Source organism: Bos indicus, chromosome 25 (genome assembly GCF_029378745.1).
Source record: "Bos indicus isolate NIAB-ARS_2022 breed Sahiwal x Tharparkar chromosome 25, NIAB-ARS_B.indTharparkar_mat_pri_1.0, whole genome shotgun sequence".
Lineage (NCBI taxonomy): Eukaryota > Metazoa > Chordata > Mammalia > Artiodactyla > Bovidae > Bos > Bos indicus.
In genome coordinates, this window is record NC_091784.1 from 19,621,774 (window position 1) to 19,648,589 (window position 26,816).

At 38.9% G+C, this 26,816-nt stretch overlaps 1 protein-coding gene across 8 annotated transcripts in view; it reads left to right on the forward strand.

The window, feature by feature from the left end:
* The first annotated feature begins 94 nt into the window (after positions 1 to 94).
* The window catches only part of REXO5 (RNA exonuclease 5), an 89,574-nt gene continuing 62,852 nt past the window's right edge, over positions 95 to 26,816 (forward strand). For 4 of the 8 annotated variants that reach the window (XM_070779181.1, XM_070779178.1, XM_070779182.1 and 1 more), the window contains exons 1-8: positions 170 to 307; positions 410 to 554; positions 8,692 to 8,804; positions 9,737 to 9,863; positions 10,980 to 11,076; positions 14,376 to 14,519; positions 24,945 to 25,033; positions 26,259 to 26,374. In XM_070779181.1, coding sequence (XP_070635282.1) covers positions 414 to 554; positions 8,692 to 8,804; positions 9,737 to 9,863; positions 10,980 to 11,076; positions 14,376 to 14,519; positions 24,945 to 25,033; positions 26,259 to 26,374 — 827 coding nt within the window. In that variant the 5' untranslated portion in view covers positions 170 to 307; positions 410 to 413. Of the gene's footprint in view, positions 308 to 409; positions 555 to 8,691; positions 8,805 to 9,736; positions 9,864 to 10,979; positions 11,077 to 14,375; positions 14,520 to 24,944; positions 25,034 to 26,258; positions 26,375 to 26,816 lie in introns of those variants that run through there. The other 4 variants (XM_070779180.1, XM_070779179.1, XM_070779184.1 and 1 more) reach the window with 4 other exon arrangements.

Consider the following 26,816-nt stretch of genomic DNA (forward strand, 5'->3'; position numbering starts at 1 on the left):
GGCGGTCATCTTTACTCTCTCCCGGCTTCTTTCGGCGTCTTCGGGGATACGGGGTTTGGGGAGTGGTTTTTGGCAGAGAAGCAGTTATAAAGCGCTCCCTTCCCTCTAACTAACTGACGGAGGCGCGTTTGCGCCGTTGGGGAACCGTTTCGAATTCGGCCTCCAGCGTCGGCAGTAAAGCCGTTTGGCTTGATGCTGCGTCGTTTTCTGCGTGGAGTAACGGGGAAGACGGTTGGTGCCCTCGCTTTCTGCGGTGGGCGGGGAGCGCTCTGTAAACTGATTTGAGAGGACCTGAGAAGGGTGGTAGGTAGGCTGTCGAAGCCCTTGCTCCTCCCCACTCTGGAGACAGCCCGGGCCATCAGGGCGTCGGGGTTTTCTCAGAGCGCTAAAAAGCGATCTTTCTCAACAGGTTCATGGAGCCAGAGAGGAAAAGGAGCGGGAGCACCCTCAAGAAGGGCAGAAAGAGGAGGCTGATTCCGAGCAAGGTGGTCGGGGCCGCTGAGGCGACGAGATCCCATTGGGATCTTGAGGAAAAGCAGCAACCTATAGCCAAGGTGAGCAATGGAGGGATCCCGACTGGGCAGCCCGAGGCAGTTTGGAACTCCCAAATAATAACACAATACCATTTACCTTGGGGCTGGTATGGGCGGTTTAAAACCGGTATTGTGCCTGGCACGCGACAAGAATGTTCAACAAATATTTTGAAGTCTTCTGTGTGCAGGAATTGTTCTAGGTTCTGCAAATATACCAGTGCATAAAAGCACAAAATTTCCTGCCCCCGTGCAATTTACATTCCAGTAATGGACTAATAAAGCTGATAATCTACCATTTCTTGAGCATTCTGTGGCATTCATCCACATAGTCATCAGATTTCTATTGTCTTTCTAGGCACTTGGGGAACATTAGTGAGTAAACAAAGATCGCTACTACCTTTCTAGTGGAGAGAGAGATAAACAATAGTAAGGGAATTAGTGCCATGAAGTCTTTTAAAATATGATTCCTGTTGGGGGAGCCTATCAGATTGGCAAAACAATTTTTTTTTTTAAAGGTTAACGTGGTAGAAAGTTGAAGTTGACAGTCTCATCACTTTATTTTGAAACCGTCTCAAACTTAAAATTTGCGAGGACAGTATCAGAAACTTTTATCCACCCACATATTTTAGTGTTTACATATTTTCTAATATCTAATAACTAAAGTGCAACCAGCAAAATTAGGAAATAACATGGATATATGCTACCATCTAGTTCTCAGATCCCATTCAGGTTTCTCCAGTTCTAATAACGTCCTGTTTAGCAATAAGATCTAGTTTAGAATAAATGTGTTACTTTAGTTATGTTTCCTTCAATGCAAACAATTGTTCAGTCTTTGACATTTGTGGCTTTACTACCTTTGAAGAACCTGTACCAGTTATTTTGTAGAATGTGAGAATGTCCCTCAAGTTAGGTTTGTTTTCTCATTATTAGATTCAGGTTATACATCTTTGACAGGAATGCCACAGAAGTGATACTATGTTCTCTTGTGTTAAGGTTGTACCCTAATTTGACTTGTACCAGTACTGATGATATTAACCTTAATCATTTGATTAAGAAAGTATGTGCTAAATTTCTCTAAAGTTGCTCTTTTTTCTGTTATTTTGTGGGGAGTTGCTTCCTCATTAAACTTTCAGTTTATTCATTTTTTATTAGTATGAATTTGTGGATACTTATTTTATTCAATTAATTATAATCCATTACTATATTTTGGTGCTCAAAATATCCCAGATTTGATCATTAAGCTAGCTTCTGTGTCCCTTTGACGTGGACCTGATCACTCTTGAGCATTTCCTTATTTTTCTGGCACAAAAAGATATTTCAGACTCTTCTGTGCTTCCCCTGTCTTAGCCCTGAAATCAGCCATCTCTCTGAGGAGACTTGGTTCTTTTTAGTGGAGAATGACATTTAGAAATTCAAGATCTGGGTGCTAGATGTGCTGATTGCTGTTGGGATGTCAATATTCCAAATGAGAGCTAAGAAATACGTGTGTATAGGTTTATACACACATACATATGTTTACATTAAAATACTTATATATATATAGATATATCTATACATATTGAAAAACTGTCAATTCATATCAGAATCTCTGCTTCCAATCCAATTCCACTGAGTTCATTCTAGTTGTCTCCCTTTTCATATTTATAACTTCCTTATATAGCTGAAAATTTTGACTCTTGTTACCTTCAAATATATTTGATTTGGTCCCCTCTTTCTGCCATTGCCTCACACCCTCACACCCTCCTCATCCAGCTTAGGCTCTGGTCATTCTCCATAATGTACCAGGTCACTCTCCATTGTGAATGCCTTCATTGCTACCGTGACAAGCTACTCACATGGTGGATGCCTGCACATACCCTTTTCAGGCTCTGAATTCAGAGACACTACCATTTGTCCCTCAGGACTGGTGCCCTCCTTACCCTAAACAACTTCTTACATCTGATGCCAGCTTCACTGCTCTCCAATTCCCACTGCATGGATACCCTCCTCATACTGCTCAGGCTTTGACACTTCACACTGGGCCACTGTCCTGCAATGTATATTCTGGTTTCCTAACCCTTGTTGTTCAGTCACAAAGTCATATCCAACTCTTTGTGACCCCCATCAACTGCAGCATGCTAGGCGTCTCTGTCCTTTGTTAATTCCTTGAGTTTGCTCAAACTCATGTCCATTGAGTCACAGATGCCACCCAACCATCTCTTCCTCTGTTGCCCCCTTCTCTTGCCCTCACTCTTTCCCAGCATCAGGGTCTTTTCCAATGAGTAGGCTCTTTGCGTCAGGTAGCCAAAATACTGGAGCTTCAGCATCAGTCCTTCCAGTGAATATTCAGGGTTGATTTCCTTTAGGATTGACTGGATTGGTCTCCTTGCTGTCCAAGAGTCTCTCAAGAATCCTCTTCAGCACCACAGTTCGAAAGTATCAACTCCTGGGCATTCAGCCCGCATGAAGCCTTCTTTATGGTCCAGCTTTCACATCCATACATGACTGCTAGAAAAACCATAGCTTAGACTATACAGATCTTTGTTGGCAAAGTGATGTCTCTGCTTTTTAATACACTGTCTAGGTTTGTTATAGCTTTTCTTTCAAGGAGCAAGCATCTTAATTTCATGGCTGCAGTCCCATTCACAGTGATTTTGGAGCCGAAGAAAAGAACATTTGTCACTGTTTCCATTTTTCCCCATCAATTTGCCATGAAGTGGTGGGACTGGATGCTAAGATCTTTGTATTTTGAATGTAGAGTTTTCAGCAAGCTTTTTCACTCTCCTCTATCACCTTCATCAAGAGGCTCTTTAGTTCCTTTCCGTTTTCTCCTGTTAAAGTGGTATCATCTGCATATCTGAGGTTGTCGGTATTTCTCCCAGCAATCTTAATTCCAGCTTGTGAGTCATCCAGGCTGGCACATCGCATGATGTACTCTGCATATGAGTTAAATAAGCAGCATAACAATATACAGCCTTTGACGTACTCTTTTCCCAATTTTGAAGCAGTCCGTTCCGTGTCCGATTCTAACTATTGCTTCTTGTCCTGCATACAGGTTTCTCAGGAGGCAGGTAAAGTGGTCTGGTATTCCCATCTCTTTAAGAATTTTCCACAGTTTGTTGTGATCCACACAGTCAAAGGCTTTGGCATAGTCAAAGAAGCAGAAGTAGATGTTTTTCTGGAACTCTCTTGCTTTTTCTATGATCCAAAGGATGTTGGCAATTTGATCTCTGGTTCCTCTGCCTTTTCTAAATCCAGCTTGTACATCTGGAAGTTCTCAGTTTACGTACTGCTGAAGCCTAGCTTGAAGGATTTTGAGCATAATCTTGCTAGCATGTGAAATGAGTGAAACTGCATGGTAATTTGAACATCCTTTGGCATTGCCCTTTGGAATTTGAATGAAAACTGACCTTTTCCAGTCCTGTGGCCACTGCTGAGTTTTCCAAATTTGCTGGCATATTGAGTGTGGCACTTTAATAGCATCATCTTTTAGGGTTTGAAATAGCTCACCTGGAATTCCATCACCTCCACTAGCTTTGTTCATAATAATGCTTCCTAAGGCCCACTTGACTTCACACTCCTAGGATGTCTGGCTCTAGGTGAGTGACCACACCATCATGGTTATTTGGGTCATTATAACGTTTTTTGTACAGTTTTTTCTTTGTATTCTTGCCACCTCTTCCTTATATCTTCTGCTTCTGTTAGGTCCTTACCGTTTCTATTCTTCATTGTGCCCATCTTTGTATGAAATGTTTCCTTGGGATCTCTGTTACCGAGTCCAAGCTTCCTCTGCTCACTGCACAATAGGCCAGTGAATCCGAGAGACAAGGTGTTGAGGTAAGGAACAGCCGGCAGACTGAGAAGATGGCAGACTAGCACCTCAAAGTAACATTTTATTGGGGGCTGGATGCCAGGTTCTTTTAAAGGTAGAGAGAAAGAAGCAAAGTAAAAAGGCCATTAGTTTTGCAAACATCTCCTAGAATGGCAAGCCTCAGGCAGGGGATGTGTTAATTTTTCCTTCCTGTCATCCACAGGTGGACAGGGTTCTGAACAAAGACATTTTAGTTCAGAACAGTCAGGCAGAGGGGCAGGATTCTCTGAGGCAGACCATCCTGTATGATTATATATAACAAAAGCAACGAAAAGCAAGTCAAAGAAACAGTTCCATAATGGAGTCAGAATTGGCTTCCTCTCTGCAACATCTCCCGTTTTCTTGAAGAGTTCTGTGGTCTTTCCCATTCTATTATTTTCCTCTATTTCTTTTCACTGTTCATTTAAGAAGGCTGTCTTACCACTCCTTCTGGAACTCTGCATTCACCTGGACTTCCTCCTGGGTAGTATGCTCTCCTCATCCTACTCAGGCTCTGACATCCCATGTTTGGCAACTGTGATTACTGACTGCTACATATAGAGTCCTTCACACATTGTCAGTATTGTATATTTTTATTTGATAAGTATAAATTTGTATATTTTTTCAGGAGTTAGCAATATTGTCAAAATGTAAGGTATACGTGATTCAGTTCAGTTCAGTCGCTCAGTTCTGTCTGACTCTTTGCAACCCCATCAATCACAGCACACCAGGTCTCCCTGTCCATCACCATCTCCCAGAGTTCACTCAAACTCACGTCCATTGAGTCAGTGATGCCATCCAGCCATCTCATCCTCTGTCATCCCCTTCTCCTCCTGCCCCCAAACCCTCCCAGCATCAGAGTCTTTTCCAATGAGTCAACTCTTCGCACGAGGTGGCCAAAGTACTGGAGTTTCAGCTTTAGTATCATTCCTTCCAAAGAACACCCAGGGCTTATCTCCTTCAGAATGGACTGGTTGGATCTCCTTGCAGTCCAAGGGACTCTCAGGAGTCTTCTCCAACACCACAGTTCAAAAGCATCAGTTCTTTGAGACTCAGCTTTCTTCACAGTCCAACTCTCACATCCGTACATGACCACAGGAAAAACCATAGCCTTGACTAGACGGACCTTTGTTGGCAAAGTAATGTCTCTGCTTTTGAATATGCTATCTAGGTTGGTCATAACTTTCCTTCCAAGGAGTAAGCGTCTTTTAATTTCATGGCTGCAATCACCATCTACAGTGATTTTGGAGCCCCCAAAAATAAAGTCTGACACTGCATTTTTTCCCCATCTATTTCCCATGACGTGATGGGACCAGATGCCATGATCTGACCAGATGCCATGATCTTCGTTTTCTGAATGTTGAGCTTTAAGCCAACTTTTTCACTCTCCCCTTTCACTTTCATCAAGAGGCTTTTTAGTTCCTCTTCACTTTCTGCCATAAGGGTGGTGTCATCTGCATATCTGAGGTTATTGATATTTCTCCTGGAAATCTTGATTCCAGCTTGTGCTTCTTCCAGCCCAGCGTTACTCATGATGTACTCTGCATAGAAGTTAAATAAGCAGGGTGACAATATACAGCCTTGACATACTCCTTTTCCTATTTGGAACCAGTCTGTTGTTCCATGTCCAGTTCTAACTGTTGCTTCCTGACCTGCATATAGGTTTCTCAAGAGGCAGGTCAGGTGGTCTTGTATTCCCATCTCTTTGAGAATTTTCCATAGTTTATTGTGATCCACACAGACAAAGGCTTTGGCATAGTCAATAAAGCAGAAATAGATGTTTTTCTGGAACTCTCTTGCTTTTTCCATGATCCAGTGGATGTTGGCAATTTGATCTCTGGTTCCTCTGCCTTTTCTAAAACCAGCTTGAACATCTGGAAATTCACGGTTCACGTACTGCTGAAGCCTGGCTTGCAGAATTTTGAGCATTACTTTACTAGCGTGTGAGATGAGTGCAGTTGTGCGGTAGTTTGAGCATTCTTTGGCATTGCCTTTCTTTGAGTTTGGAATGAAAACTGACCTTTTCCAGTCCTGTGGCCACTGCTGAGTTTTCCAAATTTGCTGGCATATTGAGTGCAGCACTTTCACAGCATCATCTTTCAGGATTTGGAATAGCTCAACTGGAATTCCATCACCTCCACTAGCTTTGTTCATAGTGATGCTTTCTAAGGCCCACTTGACTTCACATTCCAGGATGTCTGGCTCTAGGTGAGTGATCACACCATCGTGATTATCTGGGTCGTGAACATCTTTTTTGTACAGTTCTTCTGTGTATTCTTGCCACCTCTTCTTAATATCTTCTGCTTCTGTTAGGTCCATACCATTTCTGTCCTTTATCGAGCCCATCTTTGCCTGAAATGTTCCCTTGGTATCTCTAATTTTCTTGAAGAGATCTCTAGTCTTCCCTATTCTGTTGTTTTCCTCTATTTCTTTGCATTGATCGCTGAGCAAGGCTTTCTTATCTCTCCTTACTATTCTTTGGAACTCTGCACTCAGATGTTTATATCTTTCCTTTTCTCCTTTGCTTTTTACTTTTCTTCTTTTCACAGCTATTTGTAAGGCCTCCCTAGAGAGCCATTTTGCTTTTTTGCATTTCTTTTCCATGGGGGTGGTCTTTATCCCTATCTCCTGTACAATGTACATGATTATTTGACCAGGAATTTATTCTGAGAGAATAGACGTGCAAGGATGTCTATACAAGGGTCCTCATCATAATATTGTTTATAATTTAAACAAGTGTCATCAATTGGGAATTTTTTTTAGATAAGCTGTAAGTTTTTAGGTAAGTTGAGAGAGTGGACTATTATTAAAATTGACGTTTGTTATATTTAACAGCTATGGAAATATACTTACAGATTTCCCCCCCACCCCCCATACCAAGCGGCTTGCAGGGTCTCTTTTCCCTTACCAGGGATTGAACCCTGAGCTACAGCAATTACAGTTTGCCAAATCCTAACCAATAGACTTCCAGGGAACTCCTTCCCTGGGTTTTTTGTTTTTGTTTTTTGTTTTTTTTTGTGGTGGAGGGAGTTGGTTACAAAACAATGTAAAGTGTAATCCCTTGGGGACAGTATAAGATAGAGACGAAAAGAGTTTAAGCTTTGGAGCCTGCATTCTGATTTTGGTTCTGTACTTATCTGTCGTTCCTCCATTTCTTTATTTGTAAAATGGGGATAATAGTAGTGCCCACTTACAAAGAATTAAATTATTTAATAGATGGGGGTAAGAAGTGGGTAAGTGCTCAGCATTAGCTTTAAATAGTCACATGGGAAAATAGCAATAATAATAACTGGTGTTTACTTATCTTAGGGTATGTTGGGCACTGGGTTCAGTACATTACTCTTGCCTCAGTACATTACCTTGTTGGTTTTCCCAATAATTTCATAAGGTAGAATTATAATTATTCTGTAAATGAAAAAACCTTAGTCTTAGATCAAAGTACTTGTCCCTAACCTCTTAACATCTTACAGCACTTAGAATGGTAGAGCTTGGTATTTGACCTAGGTAGAGGAACTCTGGGGCTTGAACTCCTAACCACTGTTACTCTGAGGCCTCTCAGACCAAAAGGAAAATGATATGAGTTGTACTTGAATTGTACAAGTACAGGTGACTTATTTTCACCTATCTATTGTCAGTTTTACTCTTCTCTATTATTTGACTCTTTTTTAATAAGCGTGAATTACTTTAATAACTTTATGTAAGTACAAAGCTGTTTTAAGGAGAGGCTTAAAGTCTGATTCCTTTGCTTAGGCCACATTGGTCTTCTATGATCTGACTCCAACTTCACCTTCCTCTCATATCTCCATTGCTCTACGAAACATGCAGTCTTGTCTCCAGCCAAACCAAACTACGTATTTAGGCACAATGTTTCCTCCTACCCGGCTGACTCATACTTTCAAGGTCCAGTTCCATTATTTTCATCTCAGTTATGCTATCTCTAAAATTCTCCAAGCCCCCAAGACAGTTTTAGCCTCTTTGCTCCTTTATCTTTAGAACAGCACCTACATCTTAAATAGGAATTACCTGTTTCTGCATTTTTTCACCCTGGTAGAATGGGCTTCTTAAGAGCATATTTTATTCATCCTGCTATTACTAGCATGTAACAAGCTAGGGATATCTATAATTAAGGTTCTGTATCAGTGTTTATTAAATATCTCATTAATACTCATATCACAGGTTGTTTTAGACCTTCATTTCTAATTAATTAGAACCCTCCTTATGGTTATATTATGGTAAAATAATAAGAAACTAGAATATTTTAAAATTTGCCTTGTTTTTGTTGCTGTTGTTTATAACAATAATCTGTTATGCCCTGATTTACTTTTGCAGAAAGCTCGATTATCTACCGTTTTATTTGCTGAAAACTGTGAAGTAACCCATGGCCAGCTATGTGAATTGCTGAAGTATGCAGTTCTGGGCAAATCCAGCTTTCCTAAACCGAGGTATGAGATGAACTTTAGATGGATATAGACCTGAGGTTTCAAATTTGCATCTAGGGAACCATATCTGCCTGACATTTTTATTTGCCACCCAGAATGTCCTAATTTTTTAAACAAAATTACCAACAATTTAAATTGGAAATTCCTTTATAAAAATCCATATTTCTTGAAAAAATTCTGGCAACTGTCCCTATGAATAGTGGCCTCTCATTTTAGATGTATACTTCAATGTCCCACCTGGCCTGCTTCCCTTATTTATATTATCTGTCTGGCTGCTATAGGTATTTTAGTTTATAACCTCTGATGGAGACCTGATTGAAATAACATCATATATTAAAAATCCCAATCTTTTTTCTTCTCTACAAATCAAGGGCAAAGAGAATATGACTGTTTTGGTATCCTTAGTGCCATTATTAAATGTCTAATGAAAATTGTGTTTGTGTATGTACCAATAGAGAGATTTTCAGATGTATACTTCTGTCTGGGGGTGGGGTAGCTAAATACCTCAAAAACCCTCTTTGCATTAACAGATACTGCCATTGCTCTGTCACTTTATCTAAAACTGGCTTTCTTGAAGCCAGTCATGTGCTTACTTGCTTAGAAAGGATTGTAGAGCAGATTGGGATGTTGAAGGTAGCCTTTGTAAATTGAGCTTAGTTAGTTCCAGTTTAAAACACATCTTAATAGGATTTTGGATTTGAATTCATTGTGTTTCACTTGGTATTCTACTTGATTTGAATGAAATAAATAATTACCTCAAGAGATCTTTGTTTAAATTCTGTGCTATAATAGCTGTTCTTCATTTCCAGGCAGTCAGTGAGCAGTGATAAACTCTGAAAGTTGTTGCTCAGTGCTTTTTTCACACTGCCCTTCTGAATGCCTGTAACTGACTTAAAAGTTTCAGTCTTAGCTGTATTGGTTTGATTTTTCAACAGCTGGTGCCAGCTTTTTCACCAAAACCACCTGAAAAATGTGGTGGTTTTTATACTGCAGGGATTGAGTCAGCTACACTTTTACAAGTTCTATTTGGAATTTGGATTTCTCCGAAAGGCATTCAAACATGTAAGTCAAGAAAACTTTTTATTTGGACTTGAGTCAGGTTCTCACACTTCGCAACTAGTGCATATATTTCAAACTGTGCTGGTTGGCAGCCTGATTGAACAAGAAGTAGAAGTTGTAGAAAGCTAAAAAGGTTATGATTGATACCTTGTGTTGGGATTAGATTTGTCTCTGATGTTTTTCTTTTGGTAATCTAGGCAAAAATCTCAGATTGCAATCTGTAGTTCCTGGGCTGTAATCTATAGTTCCCAGATTGTAGTTGACATTGTCACATTTTATTTGGGCATCGGTGTTTTTTAAAATTGTAAAATTTATATAAAATCCATATTTCTTGGCCTCTCGACAATATCACAAGATTGAATTCCCTTAAAAAAGTATCTGGAGCTGAATAGCAGCTGTCTTCTTTAGAAAGGGCATGTACTCTTCATTTTCCCATAGCCTCCTCCATTCTTTATCAGACTGTTTCATCCATTTACCCTTGAGAGCATTTGAATTTGTTAGCCCTAACCTAATTCTCCTTGGGTCTTCATTTTCCTTTCTGCTTTAGTTTGTTGAATACTACTACCTATGTGCTCAGCCCTTTATTATTCATACTTAGCATGCATCATCTTTAATTCTCACAATAGTCTTATAAGAGATACTTTTTAAAATCCCATTTTATTCATAAGGAAACTGAGTAATGCATCCAAATTACAGCTAGTAAGTGGTTGAGCTGGAATTTAAGCCCAGGTGAGCCTGAGGCTTGAACTCTGAATCATCGCTTTTCTGTGTCGTTTTTACCTGGCATGTTATCCACTAAAGTAATGCATATGAAAGTGCTTTGAAAAATAAAGGGTACTTTGCTTTTCTGAGTTACATGTTTTTTAATGTTTGTTTCTTTAGTATAATGTATAGTCAGGGAAGCAAAGAAAATTGCTAGGGTTGGATAAATGGTATTTCACTTATTCAGTCATTTTTACACATTAAGGAAACAGTTCTCATTTTACAGTGCAAACAGTTAAGGTCCAGATTTTTCATAGCACTGAGCTGAGTCTACATAGCATAGCTCTGAGTCTAGACCTTTGACAGTATTTTAACTGCTTTCAAACATTTTTGTAAAAGCCTGTTATGTATTTTCAGAAATTCCGCATGCCTCCCCCTTCGTCTGATTTCCTAGCTGATATCATTGGGCTGCAAAAGAAACAAATAATTGGGAATCTGCCCAAAGCAATGGAAGGTATGATTATGACTCTGGTTTGATATCTGCTCATATGGATATGCTTTGTTGTTCTTTAGTCACTAAGTCATGTCCGACTCTTTGCCACTCCATAGACTGTAGCCTACCAGCCTCCTCTGTCCATGGATTTCTCAGGCAGGAATACTGGAGTGGGTTGCCATTTCCTTCTCTAGGGGGATCTTCCCGACCCAGGGATTGAACCCACCGGTTCCTGCCACATCTCCTGCACTGCAGGCAGATTCATTGCTGCTGAGCCACCAGGGAAGCCCTTGGATATGCTTACAAGTAGGTTTATCAGTCAAGTTTATTTTTGCAAACAACAAAACTCAACTCCAATTAAATTAAGCAGAAAAGCAATTTTGTGTGTGTGTGTTTAAGGAAAAAGAAAAGTATATTCCCTGCTTATCACTGACAGTAGATTCTTATCAATTACTGTGAATCATTTTTAAACTCACTGGGTCTTTGTACACACAAGTGTACAAATGGGAAGGAAGATCTTACCTCTTACTAATGAGGGGATGCTCACTAATATTACTCACAGTGGGGAATAGGCAAGTTTAGATGCTGGCCAGCTAAAGTATAAACATCCACAATAGCAGTGTTTTTTAGACTGGGTTGTGTCCCATTAGCAAGTTATAGCTGACCTTGTCTTTGGAGGGGCAAGGAGGTGAGTGATGGAATAGACCTTAACAGTTCATTGCAGATAGTAAGGTAAGTATTGTTCAAAATGCATTTTGTATGTGTATTCAGAAATAATTTAAATTATTGAATAGTTGCACTGAGGGAACATGAAAAAGTGGTGAGGAAAAACCAATGATTCCTTTCCATATTCTCCATGACTGTGTTTCCTATTATCTTCTATCTCAATAGCATCTAACTTCTTATTTTTGCATTGTTCCCCTTTCCTTCTTTCTAATAGATGTCCATATCAGACCTGCAACTTCGTTTAACTTGACATCTACTGTGTTTTGACATATTTGAGTGAATCACAGAGTAGTCATTATGAGATTCAAAACTCATGTAAAAGCATTGAGCTGTAAAAGAAAGGATGTAATCTGAAAAAAGAAATTGATATGATTGAAGAATATGGATTGTTGAGGGTGACTAGGGGTGGAGATGGAATAAGAGGAGATGTAGTAGTGAGAGATGAGGCTTGCTGCTACTGCTAAGTCACTTCAGTCGTGTCCGACTCTGTGTGACCCCAGAGACGGCAGCCCACCAGGCTCCCCTGTCCCTGGGACTCTCCAGGCAAGAACACTGGAGTGGGTTGCCTAGAGGTAGGTTTAAACTTTGTTTTGCAGGCTGTAAATGCCATGCTAATAATTTTGGGTTTATTCTGTAAGCATTGAGGAACTAGAGGGTTATAGCTAATTCTCTGTCCTAAGGATTTTGCTTCAGTTTCCCAACCAAAATATCAAAGTCCTTAAGTTATAGTCCATTAGATCATAGCACTTTGATCTTTCTTCACTTTAGTCTTTCTTTGAAATATTCATCTATTCTTCTCCAGTTTACCCACCTCTTCTGTGGATAACTCCTGCATCTTTAGCTTTGATGTCCCAAATTCCAGGCCTACATTTTCTCAGCTGCCTGATGGATGTTGCTACCTGGATACTCCATTGTACCTTCAGTCATAGCATAATTAAAAGCATTTTTTTTCTCCTTAAATAATAGACTTCCACCTTCAAATCCTCTTTTCTGTTAGTGTTGTTTTTCTCTAAGACACCAGTCTTGAATTTTAGAATTTCTTTTCTTTTGGCTCCCCATACCCAATCTGCATGATTCATTCCCTTTGCTATTAAGAATCTCTATTCAAATGTTACTTTATAAGAGATACGTTCCCTGATTGTAAAATATATGACATTAACCCTTTTTCTGCCCTAGCGCTGCCTTTCCTCCTTTACCTTATCCTCACCTGATATATTATGTATTTGTTTATTGTGCATCTTCTCAACTAGAATTTAGGAGAATTTGTTGATTTTGTTCATTGGGGAATCTACTGAGTAGAGCAATGCCAGGCATATAATAAGTACTCAGTAAATATTTTGTTGACTGAACTGAATTATTCTGTCACTATGCTTTATCAGTTTTTCTTCTGTAATGTTTCTTTTATCCTTTTTCTTCCATCCCTCCACCATCTTAATCCAGACTGTTTTTTTGCCAGAATTACTGCAAAGTCATTTTTCTCTCTACTACATTTTCTACATATCTTTGAGATTGATCTTTCTTAAAGTAGTGTTTGGTTATGCCACTTCCCTTCTCAGGAGCTTTCTGTTGCTCCAGAAGTCCAGACTCTTGAGCCTGAAATTCATAGTGGTCTACAGTTCACTTTTTCCCTCTTCTTTCAACTTGTTTCTTATACTGCTCTTCTACAAAGATCTTTTGTCCTCCCTGACTTGTCTAGTCATTACCTTACCAAGTTTGGTTTGTACATTTCTCTTACTTGGAATGCCCTCTTTTCTTATTTCTGATATTTTGGCTCTTTAGGTTGCCAGGACCAGATACTCATTTAGGCCACCTTAAGTGAGAGGGTATTATTTGAAGGATGCCTGTGGACTAGAAAGACATCAAGAATCTAAGTGCCTCTGGTGAAGACCTTTTCTTTATCCTTTTCATGGCATCTTAGCTTCTTTGTTTTCTGTTCTAACTGGTCTGTTCTCTGTATTTCTAGTTCAGTTTTGGAAGCAAGAAAGCTGATCAGCTTAGCTAATACCCTTATCCCTTTTGAGCATGGCAAGGAATATCAAGTTACTAGTCAGTTTATAGTTGGTTCCCTCTTTAGCCAGGTCCCCACTCTTAATCCAGTCAGTAACTGCTGCTTCTTAAAGAACAGGCTTGTGTTTGAGCAAGTGGTTAGGGGTGCAGTAGATTTATTAGGAGTGGCAGACACTGTAACAGACTAGTTTCAGTTCAGTTTAGTTGCTCAGTCATGTCTGACTCTTTGCATCCCCATGTACTGCAGTATGCCAGGCTTCCCTGTCCATCATTAACAGGCTAGTTTAATACAGCAGATATCTGAATTCTGCTCTTTAAGCCTAGACTCAGCTAGTCTTTTCCTCTCTTGAACCATTTCTGACTATCTCAGCCAGTGTATTCTCTCTTTCCCTTTTATAGCTTTTATTGTTACAACCCATTTGAGAGTTATTTTTGCTTTGTGTTCCTATAAATATATTAGAATGCAAGCTCCTTTAAAGTTGGGACTGGGTCTTATAAACCGTTTGATCTATACATCATTAAAAGACATGTCCTCTGAGGTCTTATAAACATACTTTATAACATATATGTGATTATCTTTATTTTAGGGTCTTTACCTTTTGCCAGCTCAAAAGTTAGCATCAACTTGCAGAAAGACCCCATCATTCAAAAGTATGGCTTTAAGAAAGTGGGCTTGACTAGATGCCTTCTCACAAAGGAGGAAATGAAAACATATCACTTTCCATTACAAGGTTGGTATAGATTTTATCCTGTGTTGGCAACAATGGAAGAATGTCTGTTAGTTTATTTAAAAATATTACTGTTGAAAGTTTGTTTTTATGCACTGCTTTCCAAGTGACTTATTCCATCCTCTATTAAAGAGGAAATACTTTAAGTGCAATGTTTCCTAAACTGTAGGATGTATACTGTGACTGATTTTAGGTAGTACATGAACATGACCTTAAATAACATTGAAATATTTTGTGGGAATAAAAAAAATTCCTTTTTTATTTTTCTTTCATTCCTTCTTAGTGTATTGAAATCAATATGTCTTTAACATTTTAATACTTCTGTAGTACTTCTAATATTCCTCCCACCCACCCCCACCTCCATTTTCTTTAATAAATAGGTCTAGGCTCAGAGCCTTGGTCAGTTATGTAGTAAGACTTTAATAAAAATTCTTTTATTTATTACCTCTTAATCACAGCAGTAATGTTATAATTTCTTAAAAATAAAATAAAGCCCTATTGAGATATAATTAACCTACCATACAGTTCACCCATTTAAAGTATACAATTTCAATAGTTTTTAGTATGTTTTAGTATGTTTGCAGATTTTGTCAACTATTGCCACAGTCAGTTTAGAACACTTTCATTACCCCAAAAGAAACCTTGTACTATCATTTCCTGCAATGTCCTTTAGCCCAAGGCAAATACTAATTACTCTCTGTTAATAGATTTACCTATTGTGAATGGAATTTACCTATTTATAAATGGAATCACACAATATGTGGTCTTTTGTAACTGGCTTTTTTAGCTCAGCATAAAATTTTCATGGTTTATCCATGTTGTAGCATGTATTATTATGTCATTTATTTTCATTCTAATGATATTCCATGTATGTTTATACATTTTATTTATCCAGTCATCAGTTGATGACATTTGAATTATTTATACTTTGGGGCTGTTGTGAATAATGCTACATCCAGATGAAAGTTTTTGCATGGGTATATGTTTTCATTTTTCTTAAGTATGTAGCAAGGGGTATATACCTACCAAATCCTATGGTAACTCTATGTTTATCCTTTTAAGAAAGTACCAGACTTTTTTTTTTTTTTCCTTTTTAAAAAATTTAAAATAATTTACTTATTTATTTATTTTAATTGGGGGCTAATTACTTTACAATATTGTGGTGGTTTTTGCCAAACATCAACATGAATCAGCCATGGGTGAATATGTGTCCTCCCATCCTGAACCCCCCTCACACATCCCTCCCTACCCCATCACTCTGGGTTGACTTGGCTTCGAGTGCCCTGTTTCATGCATCAAACTTGCACCAGTCATCTGTTTTACATATCGTAATATACATGTTTCAATGTTATTCTCTCAAATTATCCCACCCTCGCCTTCTCCCACATAGTCCAAATGTCTGTTCTTTACATCTGTGTCTCTTTTGGTGTCTTGCAGATAGGGTCGTCATTACCGTCTTTATAAATCCCATATATATTCCATATAAATTACATATATACAGTGTTAATATACTGTATTGGTGTTTCTGTTTCTGACTTACTTCACTCTATATAATAGGCTCCAGTTTCATCCACCTCTTTAGAACTGACTCAAATGCATTAATTTTTTATAGCTGAGTAATATTCCATTGTGTATATGTACCACAGCTTCCTTATCCATTCTCTGCCGATGGACATCTAGGTTGCTTCCATGTCCTAGCTATTGTAAACAGTGCTGCAGTGAACATTGGGGTACATGTGTTTCTTTCAATTCTGGTTTCTTCGGTGTGTATGCCCAGCAGTGGAATTGCTGGGTCTGAGCCTGGTGGGCTGCTGTCTATGGGGTCGCACAGAGTTGGACACGACTGAAGTGACTTAGCAGCAGCAGCAGTAACATGGCAGTTCTGTTTCCAGTTTTTTAAAGGAATCTCAAAACTGTTCTCCATCGTGGCTGTACTAGTTTGTATTCCCACCAACAGTGTAAAAAGGTTCCCTTTTCTCCACACCCTCTCCAGCATTTATTGTTTGTAGGCTTTTTGATGGCAGCCATTCTGATCTGCATAAGATGATACCTCATTGTGGTTTTGATTTGCATTTCTCTAGTAATGAGTGATGTTGAACACTCATTCATATTTTCAGTTTTGTTAGCCATCTGTATGTCTTCTTTGGAGAAATGTCTGTTTAGTTCTTTGGCCCACTTTTTGATTGAGTCTTTTGTTTTTCTGGTATTGAGCTGCATGAACTGCTTATACATTTTAAAGATTAATTCTTTGTAAGTTGTTTCATTTGCTGTTATTTTCTCCCATTCTGAAGGCTGCCTTTTCACCTTGCCTATAGTTTCCTTCATTGTGCAAAAGAATTTAAGTTTAATTAGGTCCCATTTGTTGTTTTTTGTTTTTATTTCCATTACTCTGTGAGGTGGGTCATAGAGAATCTTGCTGTGATTTATGTCAGAGTGTTCTGCCTATGTTTTCCTCCAAGAGCTTTATAGTTTCTGGTCTTACATGAAGATCTTTAATCCATTTTGAATTTATTTTTGTGTATGGTGTTAGAAAGTGTTCTAGTTTCATTCATTTACATGTAGTTGACCAGTTTTCCCAGCACCACTTGTTAAAGAGATTGTGTTTTCTCCATTGTATATTTTGCCTCCTTTGTCAAAGATAAGGTGTCCATAGGTGTGTGGATTTATCTCTGGGCTTTCTGTTTTGTTCCATTGGTCTATCTTTCTGTCTTTGTGCCAGTACCATACTGTCTTGATGACTGTAGCTTTGTAGTATAGTCTGAAGTCAGGCAAGTTGATTCCTCCTGTTCCATTCTTCTTTCTCAAGGTTGCTTTGGCTATTTGAGGTTTTTTTGTATTTCCATACAAATTATGAGATTATTTGTTTTGCTTCTGTGAAAAATACCGTTGGTAGCTTGATAGGGATTGCATTTAATCCATAGATTAATTTGGGTAGCAAACTCATTTTCACTATATTGATTCTTCAATCCACAAACATGGTATTTCTCCATCTATTTGTGTCATCTTTGATTTCTTTCATCATTGTTTTATAGTTTTTTGTATATAGGTCTTTTGTTTCTTTAGGTAAATTTATTCCTAAGTATTTTATTCTTTTCATTGCAGTGGTGAATGGGATTGTTTCCTTAATTTCTCTTTTTGTTTCTTCATTGTTAGTGTATAGGAATGCAAGAGATTTCTGTGTGTTAATGTTATATCCTGCAACTTTACTATATCATTGATTAGCTCTAGTAATTTTCTGGTGGTGTCTTCAGGGTTTTCTATGTAGAGGTTTATGTCATCTGCAAACAGTGAGTTTTACTTCTTTTCCATTCTGGATTCCTTTTCTTTCTTTTTCTTCTGTGGCTGCTGCTGCTGCTGCTAAGTCACTTTAGTTGTGTCCGACTCTGTGCGACCCCATGGATGGCAGCCCACCAGGCTCCCCTGTCCCTGGGATTCTCCAGGCAAGAACACTGGAGTGGGTTGCCATTTCCTTCTCCATTGCATGAAAGTGAAAAGTGAAAATGAAGTCACTCAGTCATGTCCAATTCCCAGCAACGCCATGGACTACAGCCTATCAGGCTCCTCCGTCTATGGAATTGTCCAGGCAAGAGTACTGGAGTGGGGTGCCATTGCCTTCTCCATTGCTGTGGCTAGGGCTTCTGAAACTATGTTAAATAGTAGTGGTGAAAGTGGTGAACAAGACTTGTCTTGCTCCTGATTTTAGAGGAAATGCTTTCAATTTTTTGCCATTGAGGATAACGTTTACTATGGGTTTGTCATATATGGCTTTTATTATGTTGAGGTATGTTCCTTCTATGCCTGCTTTCTGGAGAGTTTTTTATCATAAATGAATGTTGAATTTTGTCAACGGCTTTCTCTACGTCTATTGAGATAATCATATAGTTTTTATCTTTCATTTTGTTAATATGGTATATCACATTGATTGATTTGTAAATATTGAAGAATCCTTGCATCTCTGGGATAAAGCCCACTTGGTCATGATGTGTGATCTTTTTAATATATTGTTGGATTCTGTTTGCTAGAATTTTGTTGAGGATTTTTGCATCTATGTTCATCAGTGATATTGGACTGTATATTTCTTTTTCTGTGGCATCTTTGTCTGTTTTTGGTATTAGGATGATGGTGGCCTCATAGAATGAGTTTGGGAATTTACCTTCCTCTGCAATTGTCTAGAAGAGTTTGAGTAGGATAGGTTTTAGCACTTCTGTAATTTTTTGGTGGAATTCACCTGTTGAAGCCATCTGGTCCTGGGCTTTTGTTTGTTGGAAGATTTTTTATTACAGTTTTGATTTCCATGCTTGTGATGGGTCTATTAAGATTTCTTTTTCTTCTTGGTTCAGTTTTGGAAGGTTATACTTTTCTAAGAATTTGTCCATCTCTTCCAAGTTGTCCATTTTATTGGTATATAATTGCTCATGGTAGTCTCTTATGATTGTTTGTATTTCTCTGTTGTCTGTTGTGATTCTTCGTTTTCATTTCTAATTTTATTGATTTGATTCTTCTTTTTTTCTTGATGAGTCTGGCTAACAGTTTGTCTATTTACCTTCTCAAAGAACCCACTTTTAGTTTGTTGATCTTTGGTATAGTCTCCTTTGTTTCTTTTTCATTTATTTCTGCTCTGATTTTTATGATTTCTTTCCTTTTACTAACTTTGGGGTTCTTCTTTTCTTCTTTTCCTAGTTGCTTTAGGTATAAAGTTAGGTTGTTTATTTGATGTTTCTCTTCTTTTTTGAGGTAGGCTTATATTGCTGTGAACCTTCCTCTTAGCACTGCTTTTACTGAATCCCATAGGTTTTGGGTTGTTGTGTTTTCATTTTCATTTGTTTCTATGCATATTTTGATTTCCTTTTTGATTTCTTCCATGATCTGTTGGTATGCAAAAGTGTGTTGTTTAGCCTCCATATGTTTATATTTTTAAATAGTTTTTTCTTGTAGTTGACATCTCATCCTACTGCATTGTGATCATAAAAGATGCCTGAAATGATTTCAATTTTTTAAAATTTACCAAGGCTAGATTTGTGGCCCAGGATGTGATCTATCCTGGAGAATGTTCCGTGTGCACTTGAGAAAAAGGTGAAATTCATTATTTTTGGGTGAAATGCCTTATAGATATCAATTAGGTCTAACTGGTCTATTGTATCGTTTAAAGCTCATGTTTCCTTGCTAATTTTCTGTTTGGTTGATCTGTCCATAGGTGTGAGTGGGGTAGTAAAGTCCCCCACTATTATTGTGTCACTGTTAATTTCCCATTTCATACTCATTAGCATTTGCCTAACATATTGAGGTGCTCCTATGTTGGTTGCATATATATTTATGATTGTTATATCTTCTTCTTGGATTGATCCTTCGATCATTATGTAGTGTCCTTCTTTATCTCTTATCATGGTCTTTATTTCAAGGTCTATTTTATCTGATATGAGTATTGCTACTCCTGCTTTCTTTTGGTCTCCATTTGTATGAAATAACTTTTTCCAGCCCTTCACTTTCAGTCTGTATGTGTCCCTTGGTTTGAGGTGGGTTTCTTGTAGACAACATAAAAAAGGGGTCTTGTTTTTTTATCCATTTGGCCAGTCTTTGTCTTTTGGTTGGAGCATTTAACCCATTTACATTTAACGTAATTATTGATAAGTATGATATCATTACCGTTTACTTTGTTGTTACGGGTTCATTTTTATAAACCTTTTCTGTGTTTCCTGTCTAGAGAAGATACTTTAACATTTGTTGAAGAGCTGGTTTGGTGGTGCTGAATTCTCTCAGCTTTTGCTTGTCTGTAAAGCTTTTAATTTCTCCTTTATATCTGAATGAGATCCTTGCTGGGTAGAGTAATCTTGGTTGTAGGTTATTCTCTTTCATAACTATGTCCTGCTATTCACTTCTGGCTTGAAGAGTTTCTATTGAAAGATCATCTGTTATCCTTATGGGATTCCTCTTGTGTGTTATTTGTTGCTTTTTCCCTTGCTGCTTTTAATATTTGCTCTTTGTGTTGATCTTTGTTAGTTTGATTAATATGTGTCTTGGGGTGTTTTGTCTTGGGTTTATCCGGTTTGGGACTCTCTGAGTTTTTTGGACTTGGGTGGCTATTTCCTTCCCCATTTTGGGAAGTTTTTGACTGTTATCGCCTCAAGTGCTTTCTTATGCCCTTTCTTTTTGTCTTCTTCTTCTGGGACACCTATGATTCGAATGTTGGGGTGTTTAATATTGTCCTAGAGGTCTCTGAGGTTGTCATCATTTAATTCTTTTTTCTGTTTTCCTCTCTGCTTCATTTATTTCCACCATTCTGTCTTCTACCTCACTTATCCTCTCTTCTGCCTCAGTTATTCTACTGTTTGTTCCCTCCAGAGTGCTTTTAATCTCAGTTATTGCATTGTTCATTATTAATTGACTCTTCCTTATTTCTTCTAGGTCTTTGTTAAATATTTCTTGTATCTTCTCAATCCTTGTCTCTAGTCTACTTATCTGTAACTCCATTTTGTTTTCAAGATTTTGGATCATCCTTACCGTCATTCTGAATTCTTTTTCAGGTAGACTCCCTATCTCCTCCTCTTTGGTTTGTCATGTTCCTTCACCTGCTGAATATTTCTCTGCCTTTTTGTTCTGTTTAGATTACTGTGTTTGGGGTGCCCTTTCTGCAGGCTGGAAGTTTGTGGTTCCTCTTAATTGCGAAGTCTGCTCCCTGTGGATGGGGTTGGAACAGTGGCTTGTCAAGTTTTTTTGGTTTGGGGAACTTGCATCTGGGTTCTGGTGGGTGGAGCTGGATCTCTTCTCTCTGGAGTGCAATGAAGTGTCCAGTAGTGAGTTTTGTAGTGTCTATGGGTTTGGCATGGCTTTGGGCAGCTCGTCTTTTAATGTTCAGGGTTGTGTTCCTGTTTTTCTGGAGAATTAGTGTGGTGTGTCTTGGACTAGAACTTATTGGCTCTTGGTTGGAACTTGGTTTCAGTGTAGTTGTGGAGACTTTTGGGTGAGCTCTTGTCTATTAATGTTTCCTGGAGTCAAGAGTTCTCTGATGTTCTAAAGTTTTGGAGTTAAGCTTCCTGCCTCTGGCTTTCAGTCCTTCTCTTACTGTAGCCTCAAGACTTCTCCTTCTGTACAGCACAGAAGATAAAACCCTTAGGTTAATGGTGAAACAATTCTCCATAGCCAGGGACACCAGGGAGATTCACAGAGTTATGTAGAGAAGAGAAGATGGAGGAAGGAGATAGAGTTGACCTTGAGGAGAAAAGGGAGAGTCAAAGGGGAAAGACCAAGCAAGCCAGTAATCAAATCCCTAAGTGAAAATGGATACTGAAGACTAGATTCTTAAAGGTACAGATTTGCTAACAAATATCAAGAAGCAAAGATTAAAAACCTAGAATAGAGGTTAGACTCTCATAAGTACAATATAAAAAATACAAAACAAAATCAATCACAAAAATTAAAAAAAATTATATATATGGAATTTTTTTTTAAACTAGGTTTTTTTTTTAAGAAAGGTAATAGTAGGCTATAAAAATGAAAGTTAAAGGAGTAATAAAGAACTAAAATTTTTTTAAAAATTAAGAATTGATAATAGTAAAAATATATCTAGGAATTTCTGTGGAGCTGTTGTGAGCAGTGTGGGGTCAGTTCAGTTTCAAATAGTCCCTTGTTCCAGCTTGTACTTGTTCTCAAGTTCTACAGGTGCCCCTCAAATGTGCACAGTCCCAGTATTAACTGCTGAGTTTTAGTCTGATGCACCTGTCACTTCCAGAGTGGATCCTCCTTCTTTATTTTGGCTTCCTCTGTTTGCAGATCTCTTCAGTGTATAATCTCTGCCCTGACACAGTGGTCAAAGGTGGCCACTTATAAATAAGTGGCTCACTTGTTCAGTTGTGTTGTGGGGAGGAAGGGACATTGCAAACAAATACTGCTGGCATGTGTGGGGAGTGCTCATGGTGGATGGACCACACTGGGTTTGCCACAGTCCAAGGTGGCATGTACTTCCCGGGTCTATACTTCTCAGGCTCCAGGGTGCTCTGCAAGGGCGCTGTCCCAAGTGGGCCCTGCATTCCATGCAGTTCCCAGGTCTAAACTGCTCAGGTTCTTGGGTTCTCCATGGGGGGACAGACCCAGATGGGCTGTGCGTTTTGTGCCCTTCCAAGGTCCAAGCAGCTTATGCGAGACCTGGTGCTTGGCTACTACACTGTCCCAGGTGGGCTGTGTGTCTTATTCACCTCCCAGGTCCTGGCTGCTTGGTTTCCCAGGTGTGCAGTGAGAGACAGTCCCAGATATGCCATGTGTCTCCTCTGGGGAGCTGATCTCAGGCTGTGCTACTCCTGGCAGATGTCAACCGTCCAGGATCCCAGGAAGACATGGTTAGCAACTGGGAGCCTGCTCAGTTTGTTGGAAGATGTCTCTGGGGCCAAGATTGCAGCAGCCCCTTGCCTTCCAGCTCTGGCTATCACATGCCTATCTCTCTGCCTTCAGGGAGAGAGAGCCCTATACAGCAGCCAGCAGCTAGCTTGCTGTCCTTTGGTATTTGCTCAATCCTTTGTTATGTGAGCACACCAGGGGTCACCATGTGGTGTTAGAGCCTTTTGAGGGAAAGTTCTTTTTTTTTTTTGTCTCTGTGGAGCCCATGGTTTGGGTTGCTGTCTCACATTAGCTCCCTCAGATTGTCTTCAGGGAATTCAGGCCCAGTCCTCGGCATGAGCCTCTATGCCACTTCTCCATCTCCACTTGTAGTTGCAGTTAGGCACATATTCTGTGGGTTTTGTTTTTTTTTTTTCTCCTGGTTGTGTTGCCCTCTAAGATTCCAAAACTCCCCACAGACATGCCTGTGAGAGGGTTTCCTACTGTTTGGAAACTTCTCCTCCTTCGTGACTCCCTCCCTAGGATGGGTCTCCATCCCTAAATCTTCTGTCTCTGTTTCTGTCTTATATTTTGTCCTACCTGCTTTCAAAGAGATTGGACTGCCTTTGTGGGTGCCTGGTGTCCTTCACAGTGTTCAGAAGTTGTTTTGTAGAAGTTGCTCAACATTCAAATCATCTTTTGATTAATTAGTCGGGGAGAAAGTGGTCTCCCCATCCTATTTCTCCTCTATCTTTGGACCGCTTCCCCCCAAACTGTTTTACAAGGCAGCTGCACCATTTTACATTCCCTCCAGCAATGTATAAGGTTTCCAATTTCTGCACATCCTTACCAACACTTGTTATGCTCTTTTTGATTATACCCATCCTAATGTGAATTAGTATCTCGTTGTGATTTTGGTTCATATTTCTCTGATAGCTGATGATATTGAGCATCTCATTGTATGCTTATTGGCCATTTGTATATCTTTTCAGATCCTTTGTCCATTTTTTAATTGGTCTGTCTTTTTTTATTACTGGAGATCTTTTTGTATTCTGGATACATACATTTCCTTTTAAAATAGATTTACTTAAAGTAAAAAAGCTATTTGTAAGATGGAGTTAACAGTTCATATATCATAGGATTGCCATGAAGATTGAGTTAATGTACCGAAAAAGCTTAGCATGGGGCACATAGTGCTTTAAAAGTTATTTTGTGGTATTATTGATACTAATACTACAGATAAGGAGGTCAGCAAGTACCATGTCTCCAAGATTTGAGAATATTCCTTTCGGGTTAGACTTTTTTGATTCTTTTAATTGTAATCAGTTGGAAATTTCAAGGTACTATGACATAGAAACTGGTCAAAGCTTTTCATACTCCCCTTAGTTTCTTGTCAGATAAAATCTAAGTGTTACCTTTAACTGTTTCAGCCTCTCTCTGAAGGTAGGAATCTTCAGTGATTCAGACACTTTTGGGCTTCTCAGATGAATGTGCCTGATTTATTGACTTAGGAAGGGGTATCCTAAGCCTATATCTGAGTCTCTAGGGAATTTTCAGGCTGGGAGTCTAGAAAATGCGGCACATTTCTAAAAAGAGATCTCAGAGAAATTTTAAGGGTAAGGTTGAGTACTAGAGTGTATATGGTGAATGTTAGTTAAACTTTCGACCTTCAGTGAAATCCTTTTAGATCTCTGCTATGGTGGAATTTCATTCCTTCTTTTTCTTGTTTGTTTAGGAAAGAAAAATACCACATACAGTCATTTGCATACTTTATTCATCCTCTGTTAGTGCATATATGGAAAAGGTCCCATGACTTTGGATTTAGGTACAATTTGTTATTACTAATAAGGAGGAAAAAATTGTTACTTGGTAACTGCAAGGAAGTCTAGGCCCTAGTATCCCCAATAACAGCAGCCTACATTATTCTCCCCAAATATAAAAATGAGTAGATGGATAAAAAATTAAGGACAGAAATTATCTCATTTAATCTTCATATTTCAGGTGTCTAACATAGTGAAATGCCCCACAAATGTGGAGTCTCAGTTTTCCCTGAATAAATATAGGAGTGATATTTACCATTTCTAGTTCTAAAGGTAAATGTTTTATTCCTTTTCCTCCTAGGTTTTCTTGACTGTGAAAACTTTGTACCTACCAAATGTAATGGTTCTGTAACAGACAACAGTCCTCTCTTTGGCCTTGACTGTGAAATGGTAAGTGCTACTTTTGATTTTCAACTGGAGTGTTGCACACTAGGGTCTAGTTATCTTGATTGTGTTCAGTTCTAGCATTCGGTTTAAATAACTGAAAGTGGACCCATTTCATCACGTTTTAGGAAAAGTGAATCTTTGCTTCAGGATAAGGAATAAATATCACATAAGTTTTCTAACTAGTCAATCTAATTTTTGATTATTACTCGAAGTTGATTGCTTCTTTTTTTTTTTTTCTGCACTGAGTGTTGCTGTGTGCAGGCTTTCTCTAGTTGCAGCGAGCAGGGACTACTCTGTAGTTGGAGTGCAAGGGCTTCTTGTGGTGGCTTATCTTGTTGCAGAACATAGACTTTAGGGCACATGAGCTTCAGCAATTGGAGTTCTTGGGCTTAGTTACTCCATAGCAGCATGTGGAATCTTCTCAGACCAGGGACCAAACCCATGTCCCCTGCATTGGCAGGCGAATTCTTAATCACTAGACTACCAGTTGAAGTCTGCTTCTGTCTTTTGCACAGGTTTTTTGTCATTGTTGTCTTGAAGACTTGCCTCAATTACCATTGGTTTGACTTGGTTTTACACATTTGAGATTAGAAGAAGGACTTCCCTGCTTCAGCTTCCTTTGTGTTTTACTTTGTCTAAACCTCCTTTCAAATGCTGTGTATTCCCTCTCACTTAGTGCTCAAGTAATAGTTTCTCAACTCTTAACAGTGGATAAGATCTAAGGATTTGGAGTCATATCAGGGTGTGTATTCTGGCCTTGCCTGTCTCCTTGGACAAACTAATTCCCTAATTCTTCCTCTGCAAAGTGAGGATAATGTTAGAGGCTATTTCATGGGGTTATTATGAGATGGTATATAAAATACCTAGTATTGCATTAGATAATAGTGCATGCTAATAAAAATTACTTTGTAGTGATACTTAGCATGATACTGGGTTGTAGTACACAGTAAGTGGTACAATTATAATTGATGTTATTGTTTCTGTCCCTCTTAAGCACATCCTTCCCAGAAAAATAGTACTGTGTTGGTTATCTTTAGCTATAATAATGTTCAGCAGCCTGCCTAGCTTTAATTTCATTCATATTGGATCTTCTAGTCAGCAAACAGCTGTACTGTTGTCTCAGGGACCCCAGTAGATTTGAATACATGACAGCTGATATAGTCTTAAATAATGAGAGAAAGCAAGAGCTTCCACAGTTTAGCAGCCTAACTACATCCTAATCTTTCAGTGCCTTACATCCAAGGGAAGAGAACTAACACGTATCTCACTGGTTGCTGAAGGAGGCGGCTGTGTTATGGATGAACTTGTTAAACCTGACAACAAGATTGTGGACTACCTCACCAGGTATTTTTAACCCTGCCTCCAGCTCTCAATAGATGTCAGACTAGAGTGGAATGAGACTTACCAGGAATACCCTGTAGCTTCTGTTTAGTTAATTATTATCTCAATTCAGTTCACTTGCTCAGTCGTGTCTGACTCTTTGCGACCCCATGAATCGCAGCACGCCAGGCCTCCCTGTCCATTACTCCCGGAGTTCACTCAGACTCACGTCCATCGAGTCAGTGATGCCATCCAGCCATCTCATCCTCTGTCATCCCCTTCTCCTCCTGCCCCCCATCCCTCCCAGCATCAGAGTCTTTTCCAATGAGTCAGCTCTTCGCATGAGGTGGCCAAAGTATTGGAGTTTCAGCTTTAGCATCATTCCTTCTAAAGAAATCCCAGGGCTGATCTCCTTCAGAATGGACTGGTTGGATCTCCTTGAAGTCCAAGGGACTCTCAAGAGTCT